The sequence below is a fragment of the Callorhinus ursinus genome, unplaced genomic scaffold, assembly GCF_003265705.2.
Source record: "Callorhinus ursinus isolate GAN/ISIS: 27379988/994484 unplaced genomic scaffold, GSC_fseal_2.0 scaffold94, whole genome shotgun sequence".
Taxonomy (NCBI): Eukaryota; Metazoa; Chordata; class Mammalia; order Carnivora; family Otariidae; genus Callorhinus; species Callorhinus ursinus.
Window position 1 is genome coordinate 1,014,097 of NW_027397156.1, and position 12,688 is coordinate 1,026,784.

Genomic DNA, 12,688 nt, shown 5'->3' on the forward strand with positions numbered 1-12,688 from the left:
GGCAGAGGTGGCACAGCTAGAGACGGAGACTGGTCCCCAGAAAAGCAAGCGGCTGGCATCCAGGGTATTCAGTCTAGAAGCCTGCTGTGAGCCCTACCTCCCCCACCCTGCCTCCAGCTAGATTTAGCCACAACTAGAGTGCAGATAGGCTTCCCTTCCAGGCCAAGCCGGACCCAGGCCTACCCCGGTCAGCATAAGACCCTACAGTTTTCAGGAGCACCAGACGTTCTGCTCCCTCCGTGTGGGCTCAGAAGCTTGCTGTCTCAAAGGCCTGGTATCTGCCTGTGTCCCAAGGAGGAAGCTGCTATGGTCTTCATGTTTGTGTCCCCCACAAATTCACATGTTGAAAACCTAATCCCCGATGTGATGGTATTAGGAGGTGGTGCCCTTGGGAGGGGCTCAGGCCATGAGGGTGGAGCCCATATGAGTGAGATGAGTACCCTCATAAAAGAGGCTCCAGAGAGGCCCCTACTCCCTCTGCCATGGGAGGACACAGCCAGAAGTCTGTGGCCTGGGCGAGGACACTTCCCCAACCCTGCAGACATCTTGACCTCAGACTTCCAGCCTCCAGAGTAGGAGAAACACATTTCCGCTGTTTATCCCACAGCGTGGGATTCTGGGATGGCAGCTGAACAGAGGAGGACCGAAGCATGCCTCGAGCTCGTCTTCTTGGTGACCCTTGTCACCTTGCTTCATCCCCTGGCTCCCAGGACTTCTGAGCCCTGTCTGATTTGCCTGGGAATCCAAGGTCCCGATGTCCTGGACAGCTATTGCTTGTTTCTCACCCCAGGAGCCAGACCCTTTCCTAGAACCACCACCTGAGACCCCTTTAAGAATGAACAGATCACTGGAGACCACCCTGTCCCACCCATTCACTGGGATCCTCACAAACTCATCACTGATGCTGCTGAACCAGGCTACGCACCTTATATAGAGGGCCTTGGCCACCAAGGCCCCAGGCTTCACTCACTTTTCCCTCCACTGCAGGTTCCAGCTCAGTCCCTGCCCTGCCAGTGCTGTGTGGCCACCAGATCACAGTGTGTCTTGCACTCAAGCCCATGACCATGGTTACATGGCAGCCAGGGAGACAATCACTGCCTTTACCACGGCGGAGCCAACTCTTAGCAAATTCTGGGGTTTTTTTGGTCACAAATATTTGTGGCAAGAATGGACCTCAGATTGGCCTGATGTCTGGGCCTGCTGGGGGATGCTCCCAAGAAATCGGTATTCACCAACCAGCCTTGCAGGAAACACTTGGGAACTTGTTGGGGTTGTTTACACCAGCTGTTTGCACCTGGTGAGCAAGGCGGTCGTCACAGCCTCCTCATCAATCAGGAGAGCTGAGGCAAGCAGCCAGACGGGTATTAAAGCCGGCGTGAGAATGGCAAAGGAAGCCCCTAAGCCTGGCAGAATCTTCATTCCATTAGGTGGCATTATTCACAGCTTTGTGTCCCCAGGGAGGCCTGGGGGACTCCGCAGCCACCCCTCTACCTGCAGGGGTGCTGGGCACCCCCACTGTGCATGGCCATCTCCGTCCGTGGGTTTGCATGCACCCTCTGCCATTAAGGATGCGTCAAGCCTTCGGATGCCTTCATTGCGTCTTACAGTCACTGTCCCCTCAGGAGAACTCCGCATTTACCTTCTTCATCTCAAAATCCCCTCAAATCCTCTGGTAAGTAGGAAATAACGAACGCATAAATGTTCGTTGTAGCTCCCACTGTGGCTGGCAGGATGCCTAGCCTATGGGCATTCCCTGAAAACAAATTTTTGCATGCACAAATGAAGACAGAGATGGATTTAGCCAATAACTACATTGACAAAGTTGTGCTAAGATTTCCTGCGAGGCAGGCCCCGTACAGGGGATACAAAGAAACGTAAGAGCGAGCAGCTATCCTCCAGGGCTCTGCGGCCTGTTGGAGTCAGGAGCAGGGACCTTTCCCACTCACAGAATGTCCACGCACTTCTACACATTTTCCTGCGTCCTCACAGTCAGGCCGCTTCCAGCCAGTGTGCTGGTGAGCAGAAGGGAGGGACGGCGCTCCCGGACTGGAACGGCTCACAGCCGACATGGCATCCGAGGGGCCTCTGTTGGTGTGGTCCTCACATGGCTGTGTGAGCCCAAGCCCCCTGCCCTGCCACCGAGGACATGGAGCATGAGCGAGGACAGATAAACAACTTTGCGTTATGCACCTGAGATTTTAACATTAATTTTTTACCCTGGCAGAGCCTAGGTAAACACACAGACAAGTCCAGCGATGAGAGAAGACAGTGGGAGGAGCAGATAATGTGCCCCAAGCTTACTCGCACCTGCTGGTTTGTGGGCCACCAGTCTATGGTGTGGTGTCCCCTCTTCCTAGAGCCCTCCCTTCGGGTCAAGATGTCTGTGTGCTGGTGCCTTCCTGTCGCCCCAGGCTCAGCCACCATGTTACCACCTCGACAGGCCTTTCCTGACCACCTGACCAGAGTGTACAAGCCCACACCACGGTCCCATGACCATTTTGCTTTCTCACCCTCTGGGAGATGTTCCCACTCACTGTCTATCTTTCCCTTATTGTGGCGTAAGCACAGTGAGAGCAGGGACCATGTCTTCCTTGTCGACAGCTGTGTTCCTAGAATCGTGCCTGGCACAAAGTAGGCATTCCACACCCGGGGGATGAACGAATGAACACATGATCTGCATGCGAGGAGTTCAGAAGTGGGTGGGAGGAAACTCCCTGAGGGCTGAGTGTCCAGAAAAGGATGGGGGAGGCAGGCCTCTTGAGGCCCTTTAAAAGGAGGGTCACCGAGGGCTATTAGAGTGCTTCCAGCAGCCTAAGCACAGCACAGAGGTGGGAACGCACAGGGTGATCGGGGGTGACCATGAGTGATGTGGGTCGCCAGGGTGGAGGGGGACACTGGGAAGAAGGTGGCTGAGAGCCTCAAATGCTAGTTTATATTTGACTCAAGACCAGAAGGAAACTCTCTGTGGGGGCCGATGGGAGTGGTGCTCCCCTCCCCCAGCCCAGGGAGAAGGTTTGAGGAAGACTGACTGGGTGGGATTTCCAAGCTAGAGGCCCAGAGAAAGGGGCTAATGACAAGGGCACAGTCCTTAGGCTACGACAACAGCCCACACAGAGGTGACGACCCGTGGACAGGAAGGAGGAAAATGATGAAGGAAGGATCAATAAAATTCATTCCAGAAAAGCTCCCTGGTTTGCCCACTGCCACACAATGGGGGATGGGAGGGAGGAGCCAGGCCCAGAGCTCAAAGGTTCCTTCCACCAGGCTCCCGAATTCAGTGGCCCTGCCATTATACAAAAGCACCTCTCTGAGCCCTCTGGGAACACCCAGTGTCAGGCAGACAAGGGCAGCCCTCTGGGGAGGAGGCCCACGTGGGTTCCCGCACGGGGACCCAATACATCACTTCAATCCAGACAGTAAGAAACGCATATCAGCATCACACAAAAAGTATCTGCATTTCAGAGGGAGAATCTGAGTGTGAACCTTAGTAAAATGAGGATTATAATACTTCCCTTGCTGACCACACAGTTTTTGTGAGGATGAATTGGGATAATGGAATTCTTTTAGTCTAAAGCGGCTTTATGAGTATCACTATCACAAAGAACAAATTGTAGTTGCTAGAATTTCATCTCCTTTCCAGGGCACAGACTGGTTTCACAGCCAGGAGGAGCCTGAACTTTTTGGGTGAGTTAGGGAGTGCTATTAGAAACAGTGGATGTAGCTTCACGTTGTGGAAAGTGTTTTCCGGCCCGATGCAAAGAGAATTTGCCCAGCCTTGTACACAGGAGGTAAATACTTGTTAATGAGGCTTGGACTGTGGGCCACACTAGCTTCTAGGCCTCCCACTCTCTAGAGCTGTGGAAGACAAGTGACATAAAGTAATGCAGATGAGCGGCAGGGAGATGTTTCTGTACCATCACTGGTTTCCTGCTCCTCTCTTCCTTCCTTCCTGCCCACACACTCAATAATCTCCTTTGCAATAGGCCTTCCCGCCTTTCTCTTCTCGGGGGCATCCTATGTCCCTGCTGGGACAGTTTTGCAAACATACAGCTCCAATCGCGTCACCCTCTTCAAAACCTCCCCAGGGGTGTGAGGTCAGAGCACTTGCGGGGGATGGGGAACGTTTCCTTCCACTCCTGATGTCTCCCCAATGTGAAGGGAAAGGGCTTCGTCGTCAGGCCCCGCCTTGTCTCCCCTACCTCACTCATTTCCCTTCTTGGGGGACAGAAGCTGATCTCATTGGTTCATCTGGAAGATGACACTGGCATTCCTCATCTACCCTCTTCCTCTAACTCTTCCTCGGGGGAGCCAAGAGCTTCAGGAAGCAGGTGTTCTTCTGGGCCTCCCCACCCCATGTCCTAACACTTCCCAGCCTTCCCTGTCCTCCGCTGCTGGCAAGGGAGTCTGTCTGTCATCTGGTATTGGGAAGCCTATCTGCCTCTCCTGTTAAGCTACTTCCTCCCATGTAGCCTTTCTTAGCTTTAAAAGTGAAATCTTGGCTTGTGCCTACGTCTGCCTTTGCCTTACTTCTCAGCCAGTTCAGTGATCAGGCCAGAAAGATGGGTACTTTTTATTGGATGACCCTTTGAGCTCCAGCAAACACTTTCTCCTTGTCTATGAAAATAAGCAGGGTTCTCAGCCTGGCATCCAAGGTCTTCCACTGAAAAATCAGCTCTCAGTTAATGCTCTGGATCCAGCTCCCCCCTCCACTGTGCCCTGAACATGCCGCAGACCCAAAAGGAACTGCCACGCTGGGCTTCTCTCGCATCCTGGACACGCTCTGTGTTTTCCTTCTTCCATAGGTGGAGCTCTCAGCTCCTCCCTGGCACCAAAATTCTACCTGTTGTCATCGTCCAAGCCCAGCCCACGAGTAGTGCAAGCCCAGCCCCCATGTAGTCCAAGCCCAGCCCCCGTGTAATGCAAGCCCAGCCCCGTGTAGTCCAAGGCCAGTCCCGTGTAGTCCAAGCCCAGCCCCCGTGTAGTGCAAGCCCAGCCCACGTGTAGTGCAAGCCCAGCCCACGTATAGTGCAAGCCCAGCCCCCGTGTAGTCCAAGCCCAGGCCCCGTGTAGTCCAAGCCCAGCCCACATGTAGTCCAAGCCCAGCCCCCGTGTAGTCCAAGCCCAGCCCACATGTAGTCCAAGCCCAGGCCCCGTGTAGTCCAAGCCCAGCCCCCGTGTAGTGCAAGCCCAGCCCATGTGTAGTCCAAGCCCAGCCCCCGTGTAGTGCAAGCCCAGCCCACGTGTAGTCCAAGCCCAGCCCACTGTGGTCCTCCACGGGCCTTTCCTGCCCCTGAGGGATCTGATCTCTCCCTCTCATTCTGTTCCCTCTGCCAGGAACCTCTTGTCCTCCCGCTCGCTGCCTCCTCCCTCTGCAACTGCCTGTGTGAATATCACTTATCTGTGAGCAATCCTTGTCTCAGGAGCCTCCCCTGAGCCGCTGGGAGTGTTGGAGGCTCCCCTTAAGTGCTTCCATAGAATCCCACATACCACTAAACACACTGAAGCAACATCCTCTGCTGACTTTTCTCAAGAAACTTATGAAGGGACACAGATAACATTTATAAACGTGCACACACCTAAAGGGAGCAGAGCCTCCACTCTAGATGGCATCTTGCCATCTAAAAAAATAGATGAGAAACCAAAAATCAAGGCCAAAAATCAAGGCCCACTGTGAGTAGAGCCCAGGCCAGGGAAATGCACTGAAAGAATCCCTTTGACTGGAATTAGTGAAACGTTTCTGGAATTTTCTGGTCCTCTAGGGAAGGCTCTCTTGAAGATGGGGTTATCCTATCAAGTGTCTAGCTTCTAACTGGTCAGTGAATGAAAGACATCGTATCATTAATTCAACTTTCCTGAGGTTAGTGAGAGGCTGACAGTCCTAGTGCCCAGATTCAACCAGGGAAAGAGGTGCACGCATCCAGGCCACCCAGGGTAAGTACCATGGGGAAAGGGTCTCAGCTCTCAGCCCTCCCCCACCTAATAAGCACAAACGCCAAAAAGTGGCGCTCCAGCAACAGGAGGTTGCCGCTCAAATGACACATCTGAATACTGAGGCCACCGCATTTTTCTCACTGGTTTGAAGCTTGGGAAGTCTGATATGCCCCTTTGAAGTCTGCTCAGTGCGTGGGGAATGTGTGGATTTTCTGGGGGCTCGGCAATATGGGGATAGAAAAGACCCTCCCAGGGCTCAAGTATCAAGAGCTTTCTTTCTTGACTCTGTAAACATTCCTGGGAAAGTGAGGAGGGCTAAAACTCCACGATTTGTAACAGGAAGTGTTGAACCTGTCTTGCCTCCAGGTTAGGCTAAAAGGAAAAGACCCCAGGGATGAGTCTTAGGGGACAGTGACGGAGTTAATCAACTTGGGCTGGAAGACAACTGATAGAGAATGTTCTGGGGAGGATTTCTGCCTGAGGGGAGGCCCTTAGCAGGCCCTGCGAGTACAGAACCACCGTACTTCCTCATTTCTCCAATTAAAATGCACTGTATAAGGCATTTTGTCCCATTTTCGGTCACCACCACCAAAAACCTTGTGCACGTTGAACTGACCGTGTTCAAGGGGGCCTAGGGAAGGCATGGGATTTGGTGACACAGTACCGATTTTGGTGAGCCACGTGGCCACAGCGCCATAGATCTCGTCCAGGATGAGGATGACCACGAGGTTGATGATGACCGCCGTTGCTGTCACTGTCACCCGGACATTGGAGCGTGTGGACTTGTTGAGAGACAGGGCCGCAGCAGTCGTGATGCGATACACAATGACCCCAAAGACAATGGAGAACGTCAGGGCAATCTGTTTGGGAAACAGGGAGAGTCAGAGCTCAGCAGACAAGTACTGAGCAGCTATTACTTGCTCAGCCAACTGTCCTAGTCACTACATCAGGAACTATGGATCTGGAGTCCACTCGTGCACACCCTCTGAACTTGCATGCCAATCCTGAGGACAGGTGTGCATCCATGAGAGAGCGTCTTCCATTTTTATCAGAAGCCAAATGGTCGACAACACACACAAAACCTTAAGAATGAAAATGCAGGACATTAAGGTATGCCCAGCACACGTGACATGATTTCCTTCACTAGGGGACTGAACTCTTATTAAGCCATGGGGAATAATAACGGAGAAGGTATTGCATGCTCAGTGAAGGGACTGAGTACAGATGAGCAAGCAGATCAGGTGGAATAATGGGATAAACTGGGCTCTCGGTGAAGGGAAACAGGGAGCCACCGAAGGCGTCTGACTGAGAAGCAGTGAGTTAGAGCTTCAGGCGCTGGGTGTGGGAAGGCTGCCCAAAGGAGAGAAACCAGGAGTGAGATTTGTAGACTCTCGATCCTCAGGGTGAAGAAAGTATCACTCTAAGATTTCTCTACCAGAAACTATAATGGAGGACTCAGATTTCTCATTTGGTGCCGAAATTTCTGGCTGTTTCATTGAAAGGAACGTTTACCAGTCACTGGACCTCTAAGGGTCCCCCACTTCCTCCGTCTAGAACCTAAAAATAATAAATCACTCTCCCAGACCAGCCCCTCTCGTCTCCCATCACAGCCCAGGAAGGCGTGTTTCTGTGAAGCACGAGGATGTTAGGGGAAGAAAGTGCTCTGAGTAAGCTCTCAGAGAGGGCAGAGGGAGGAGACGGAACTTCTGGGTGTATAACCTGCTCAGAGCAAAATTCTAATTTGTTTCAGCCAAGCAAAGTGTTCTTTCTTAGAATTCTTTCCACAGAGGAAGCTGTTCAGGTAGTATTCCCCCTGGGTCAAGGGCTGGGGGGCTGGCACTGGCTGTGGAGAGCTACACGCAAACATGGGGAGAAAAGGTTTCCTCTGAAACTACAAACTGTCCTGGACTATGTGCTCCTTCCCTAGAAAGAAGGGGAGGGGAGGGAAGGAGGGAAGGGGGCTCTGGATCAGGCAATGCTTTGCATGCAGTGGGTAGGACACTGGTGGGCAAATGGGGAATGGGTTGCAGAGGAGTCAGGTATGCATGTTGTCAGACCTTGGCGGGGGGGTGCCTGGGGATGCAACCTTAGCTATTTACCCCTGTGTGCCTTACAAATATTAGGTATTTGCCCTCTGGGCCACCGTGTGAAAAAGAAGGCTTCCCTAAGGCAGGCAGGATGGTGATGTTCTCTGCATAGAGTGGTGTCAGGGTGGACGAGAGGTTAGATGGGAAGGACACTGTATGGGAGGCCCCTCTTCTGATGCAGGGTGGGGGTGGGCACAGCAGATGCCCCAGCCTCCAGAACTAGGGAAGAATGATGACCATGTAAGTGGGAAAACCTGGACATGACATCACCGCTCTCCAACAATGTAGTCATTTTCACTTCCCATTCCTCTGGGATTGTCACTGCCAGATAGTAAGGGCCTAAAAAACGTGATGTGAGATTCTTTTCCCCCAAAATCACTTTTGCAGTGAAGGCCAGTGATGGCGGTATTCATGGGGGGGAGGGGGGAGGCCAGGGCATCAAAAGAGTGAGCGTGTGTGCATTTGGGGGTGGGTCTGGGGGAAAACAACAATGGCAAAAACATCCTTGGCTTTGGGGTCTTGGGGGTAGAGCACGGAGGAATGAGTGGGGAGGAGATCAGCTTCTATTCTTCTCTAAGAGGCCCAGCCGCTCAACTGGGGAAGGAAGAAAACTCTTCCATTTTTACCCAGAGTGTGGTCTGTGGACCTGCTGTATCAGCTAGGAGCTGGGGGAACATGCAGGGTCTCAAGCACAGCTCCAGATGCACTGGCTCAGAATCTGCCCTGGAACAAGATTCCCATTCAAGTTCTAGAGGCACTGCTCTTTTAAGAAAGCCCCTTTTCCCATCCCTTCCTGCAACGCACTCCTCCCCAGGCCTCTGCTACTGTTCTATGCCATCCTAACTTCTCAGCCCCTGATTTCCCATGCCACTATAGAAACCAGGCTCTGACCTGTCCTTCAGTGGTTCCCACAAGCCCCTCAAGGATCACAGTAGTCAAGCTGGAGGAGCCTGGAGAGCACCAGCCCCATCCCGTGACCACTTTGCAGATGAGGAACCGGGCGTGGAAAGTGAAGTGATTTGCTCAAGGTCACAAGGCATGGACTACAACCACAGTCTCTGGGATTCTGGGAGGAGATAAAGGATTTCAGCCTTCAGGGATCATCCACATCCAGCTTCTAATCTCATATATAAGGAAACTGAGGCCCGAGAAGCAGCAATGTGATGGGTCCAAGGACTGGGCAGTTCCTGGCAAAGCTGGGATCCTAGCGGTGGTAACATCATCATGAACTAAACCACCTGTGCCCTCTCAATTTTGTTATTCAATGCCCATCTTCACAAGCACTAATCCTTATAACAATAGCATAAAATATGCCTTTTGTGGATGTGATGTACTGACCGTCCAGGATCTGAGCCCTGCTCTGTGGCTCCCACACCTACAATCCCATACTGACATTAGAATGCAGGTCCTCTAGTACTAAATCCAGCACTGTTTTTACCACTGTAGCTGCAATGTTGATTTTGCTTATTAAATTCAACAAACATACGCTGGGTATATTTCATGTTTGTGATCAGTCTCCCCCCAAATAGGCCAAAAGTGGGGACTGGTCTTGTACTGCATTCTGTGCCCCATGCCATTTCACAGTGGTGCCTCGCTGTGGAACCTGCTTGGTAAAGATTTGCTGGTCCCTAACTCTAGGAATCTAGCTCCCAAGAACATGGGAACTTTATCATACTTCCCATTGCTTTTGGTGTTCTGCTCCTGTAGCTTTACTTGTGGACATAGCCAAACTGTAACGAAAGCCAGGCTATGGAGTCCAGAGTCCTATTCAATGCTATGAGAGACAAGAAGGAGAACGGGTCTTGTCCCCACCCTCCAAGTCTTGCATTCTGAATCAAAGTTGAGAAAAATCATTGCACATATACAAGGATGAGCCTCGTAGCAGCTGGGCAGAGTACAGGCTCAGCTCATGTGCTTCCTATGCTCTGGGCAGAGAGTGGAGAGATTAGAGAAGATCCCACGGAAATAGTTTTGGGTCAGTTTCCTATGATAAAGGCTTGGGGAAAAGGAAATTTTAAAAAAGCAAGCAGAAATGGACAAGTCAGAAGCAACCTGGGCTGAACCAGTGGGAGCATACCCAGTCTAAAGCAGGGCATGGAATTAGTAGCCCCATTTTAGAGCATACACACACTAACGACTTCATCATTGACATAATAAGCTGTCCCTGCAACTTATTAACTTATTTTCTCATCCAGCCATTTATAAGATGTGTCTTGAGTGCCTTCTATGTGCCAGTCACCGTGCTAAGTGGCAGGGATATAGTAGTGAACAAATCACCCAGGACCGCCTACCCTCATGCCATTGATCTTCTAGCGGGGAAAGACACAACCAACTACCAAATAACATCAAACATATAGTATATCTGGTGTGATAAATACTACAGAAACAAATAAAGCAAAACAGGAGTATAGGGATCGGTTGCAGTTTACAATAGGGTGGTCAGGAAAGGCATAGGTGAGGAGGTGACATTGTAGCAAGGCTGTCAAGGGGAAGTCTGAGGGAAGGGGCCTTTGGGCAGAGGGTGGCTAAAGGAGAAAGAAGGGGGAAGGTGGGGCTGGAGGGGAGGATGTAGGACAAGGATGTACAAGGATGTGCAGACAAAGATGTAGCATGAGGATGCTGGCTTCTAGCTCATGAGATGCGGAGTCTTAAGAGAGTTTTGAGCAGAGAAGTGACATGGTTGGATCTAGATTTTAAAAAGATGAGTTGGCCTATAATCTGTAGGGGCACAATTAGGAGGCCCTTGCAACAAGCCAGGTGAAGGAGGAGGGTTTCTGATGGCTGATTCCCAATTCACAAGTAGAAGTAAATGACTGTCTGGGGCATGTGGGAGGGAAGCTCAGGCACCTAGCTTAGAGCAAGGACACTGCTTTTGATAATCTCCTCCCACATTAAAAGAAAACAAAGCAAGTTTAATTCAAAAAGGAAAGAAAGGGGCGACTGGGTGGCTCAGTTGGTTGAGCGTCCAACTCTTGATTTCAGCTCAGGTCCTGATCCCAGGGTGGTGGGATCGAGCCCCGCGTTGAGCTCCACACTCAGCGGGGACTCTGCTTGGGATTTTCTCTCTCCCTCTGCCCCAACCCACCCTGCTCACTCTCTCTCTCTCTCTGTCATTCGCTCTCAAAGAAATACATAAATCTCTTAAAAAAAAAAAAAAAGGAAAGAAACTATAGCTCAAGACGTTGGGTTGGAGAAGAAAGAGAAAATTCACCACTGTCCATGACGGCCATGAACACAGCACTGGGCCATTGTTTTGTTCTCACCAGCCCATGAAAAATATTCCCAGCTGATCTGGCAGAGTGGCATCCCTAAAACCCTCCCCATGGCCATGACCTTGGCATCTTCTGCCAAGACCTAGTCACAGGGGGTGGAGGAGGGAAGGATATTCAGTACTCATGTGTGTTGCAGTAAGTGCCTTTGGCTTACGGTAATTCTATACGCAAATCCCACTTCTTTATAAACACCACCATGACCCTTTATCTCCCACGCCAAACCTTATTCTAGGGCAGTGCCAAGCCCTTTCTCTTTACAAGACTGAGGCGTTTTTTTAAAATGAAAAAAATGAGGAAAAGTTAGCACAAAATAACAATTTTTAAAAATCTAATAGATAGGAGACTATGTAATTTATTGTCCAACCTATAATACTTTTGAAAGTAAGATGGAGGGGCGCCTAGGTGGCTCAGTTGGTTAAGCAACTGCCTTCGGCTCAGGTCATGATCCTGGAGTCCCAGGATCGAGTCCCACATCGGGCTCCCTGCTCAGCAGGGAGTCTGCTTCTCCCTCTGACCCTCTCCCCTCTCATGCTGTCTCTCTATCTCATTCTCTCTCTCAAATAAATAAATAAAATCTTAAAAAAAAAAAAGAAAGTAAGATGGAGTGCTATTAATCCTTACCTCAGTCAACCTAAGAGCACCTCACTGAAAAGGGGTGATCTTTTTTAAGATTTTTTTTTAAGATTTTATTTATTTATTTGACACAGAGAGAGAGAGAGAGAGCACAAGCAGGGGGAGGAGGGGAGGGAGAAACAGGCTCCCCACCGAGCAGGAAGCCCCATGTAAGGCTCGATCCCAGGACCCTGGAATCATGACATGAGTCAAAGGCAGACACTTAACCCACTGAGCCACCCAGGTGCCCCTAAAGGGGTGATTTTTAAAGGGGTTCCAACCCATCCCTACCACTCTCTTTCCAGCTCCTGCTCAACCAGTTCAGCGCTCAGTGCTGGCTGACTACAGGTGGGGGACCCCCTGCACAGTGAGATACAGGAATTAGTTCTTGGTTCTGATACGGAATCTCCCCTTTGTATCAGCATGTGGAGGTGGGTGGGGTTAGGAAAGGGAAGATGAACAAAGAAATAATCACATATTATTTCTAAACAACACAAAAAAAATTCTGCACCCTCCAGTCTAGTTAGGAGGTCTTCATGGAATTTAAAAAAAAAAAAAACTGGAACTTTGGGCAGATGACCCACCACTGAGCCAGTTTTCAGTACAGGCAGACCTCAAGAGTATTGTGGGTTCAGTTCCAGACCACCACAATAAAGCAAATATCGCAATGAAGAAAGTCAAATGAATTTTGTGGTCTTAAAGCACATATAAAAGTTATGTTTACACTATACTGTAGTCTGTTAAGTGTGCATTGTCTTTAAAAAAGTACATACCTTAATTAAAAAT

General features: G+C 50.6%; 1 protein-coding gene across 1 annotated transcript in view; it reads right to left on the reverse strand.

The window, feature by feature from the left end:
• The window catches only part of ANO2 (anoctamin 2), a 379,342-nt gene that overhangs the window by 60,845 nt on the left and 305,809 nt on the right, over window positions 1-12,688 (reverse strand). Inside the window, exon 15 of the mRNA XM_073888754.1 lies at window positions 6,596-6,791. Within this exon, the coding sequence (XP_073744855.1) occupies window positions 6,596-6,791 (196 nt within the window). The remainder of the gene's footprint in view (window positions 1-6,595; window positions 6,792-12,688) is intronic.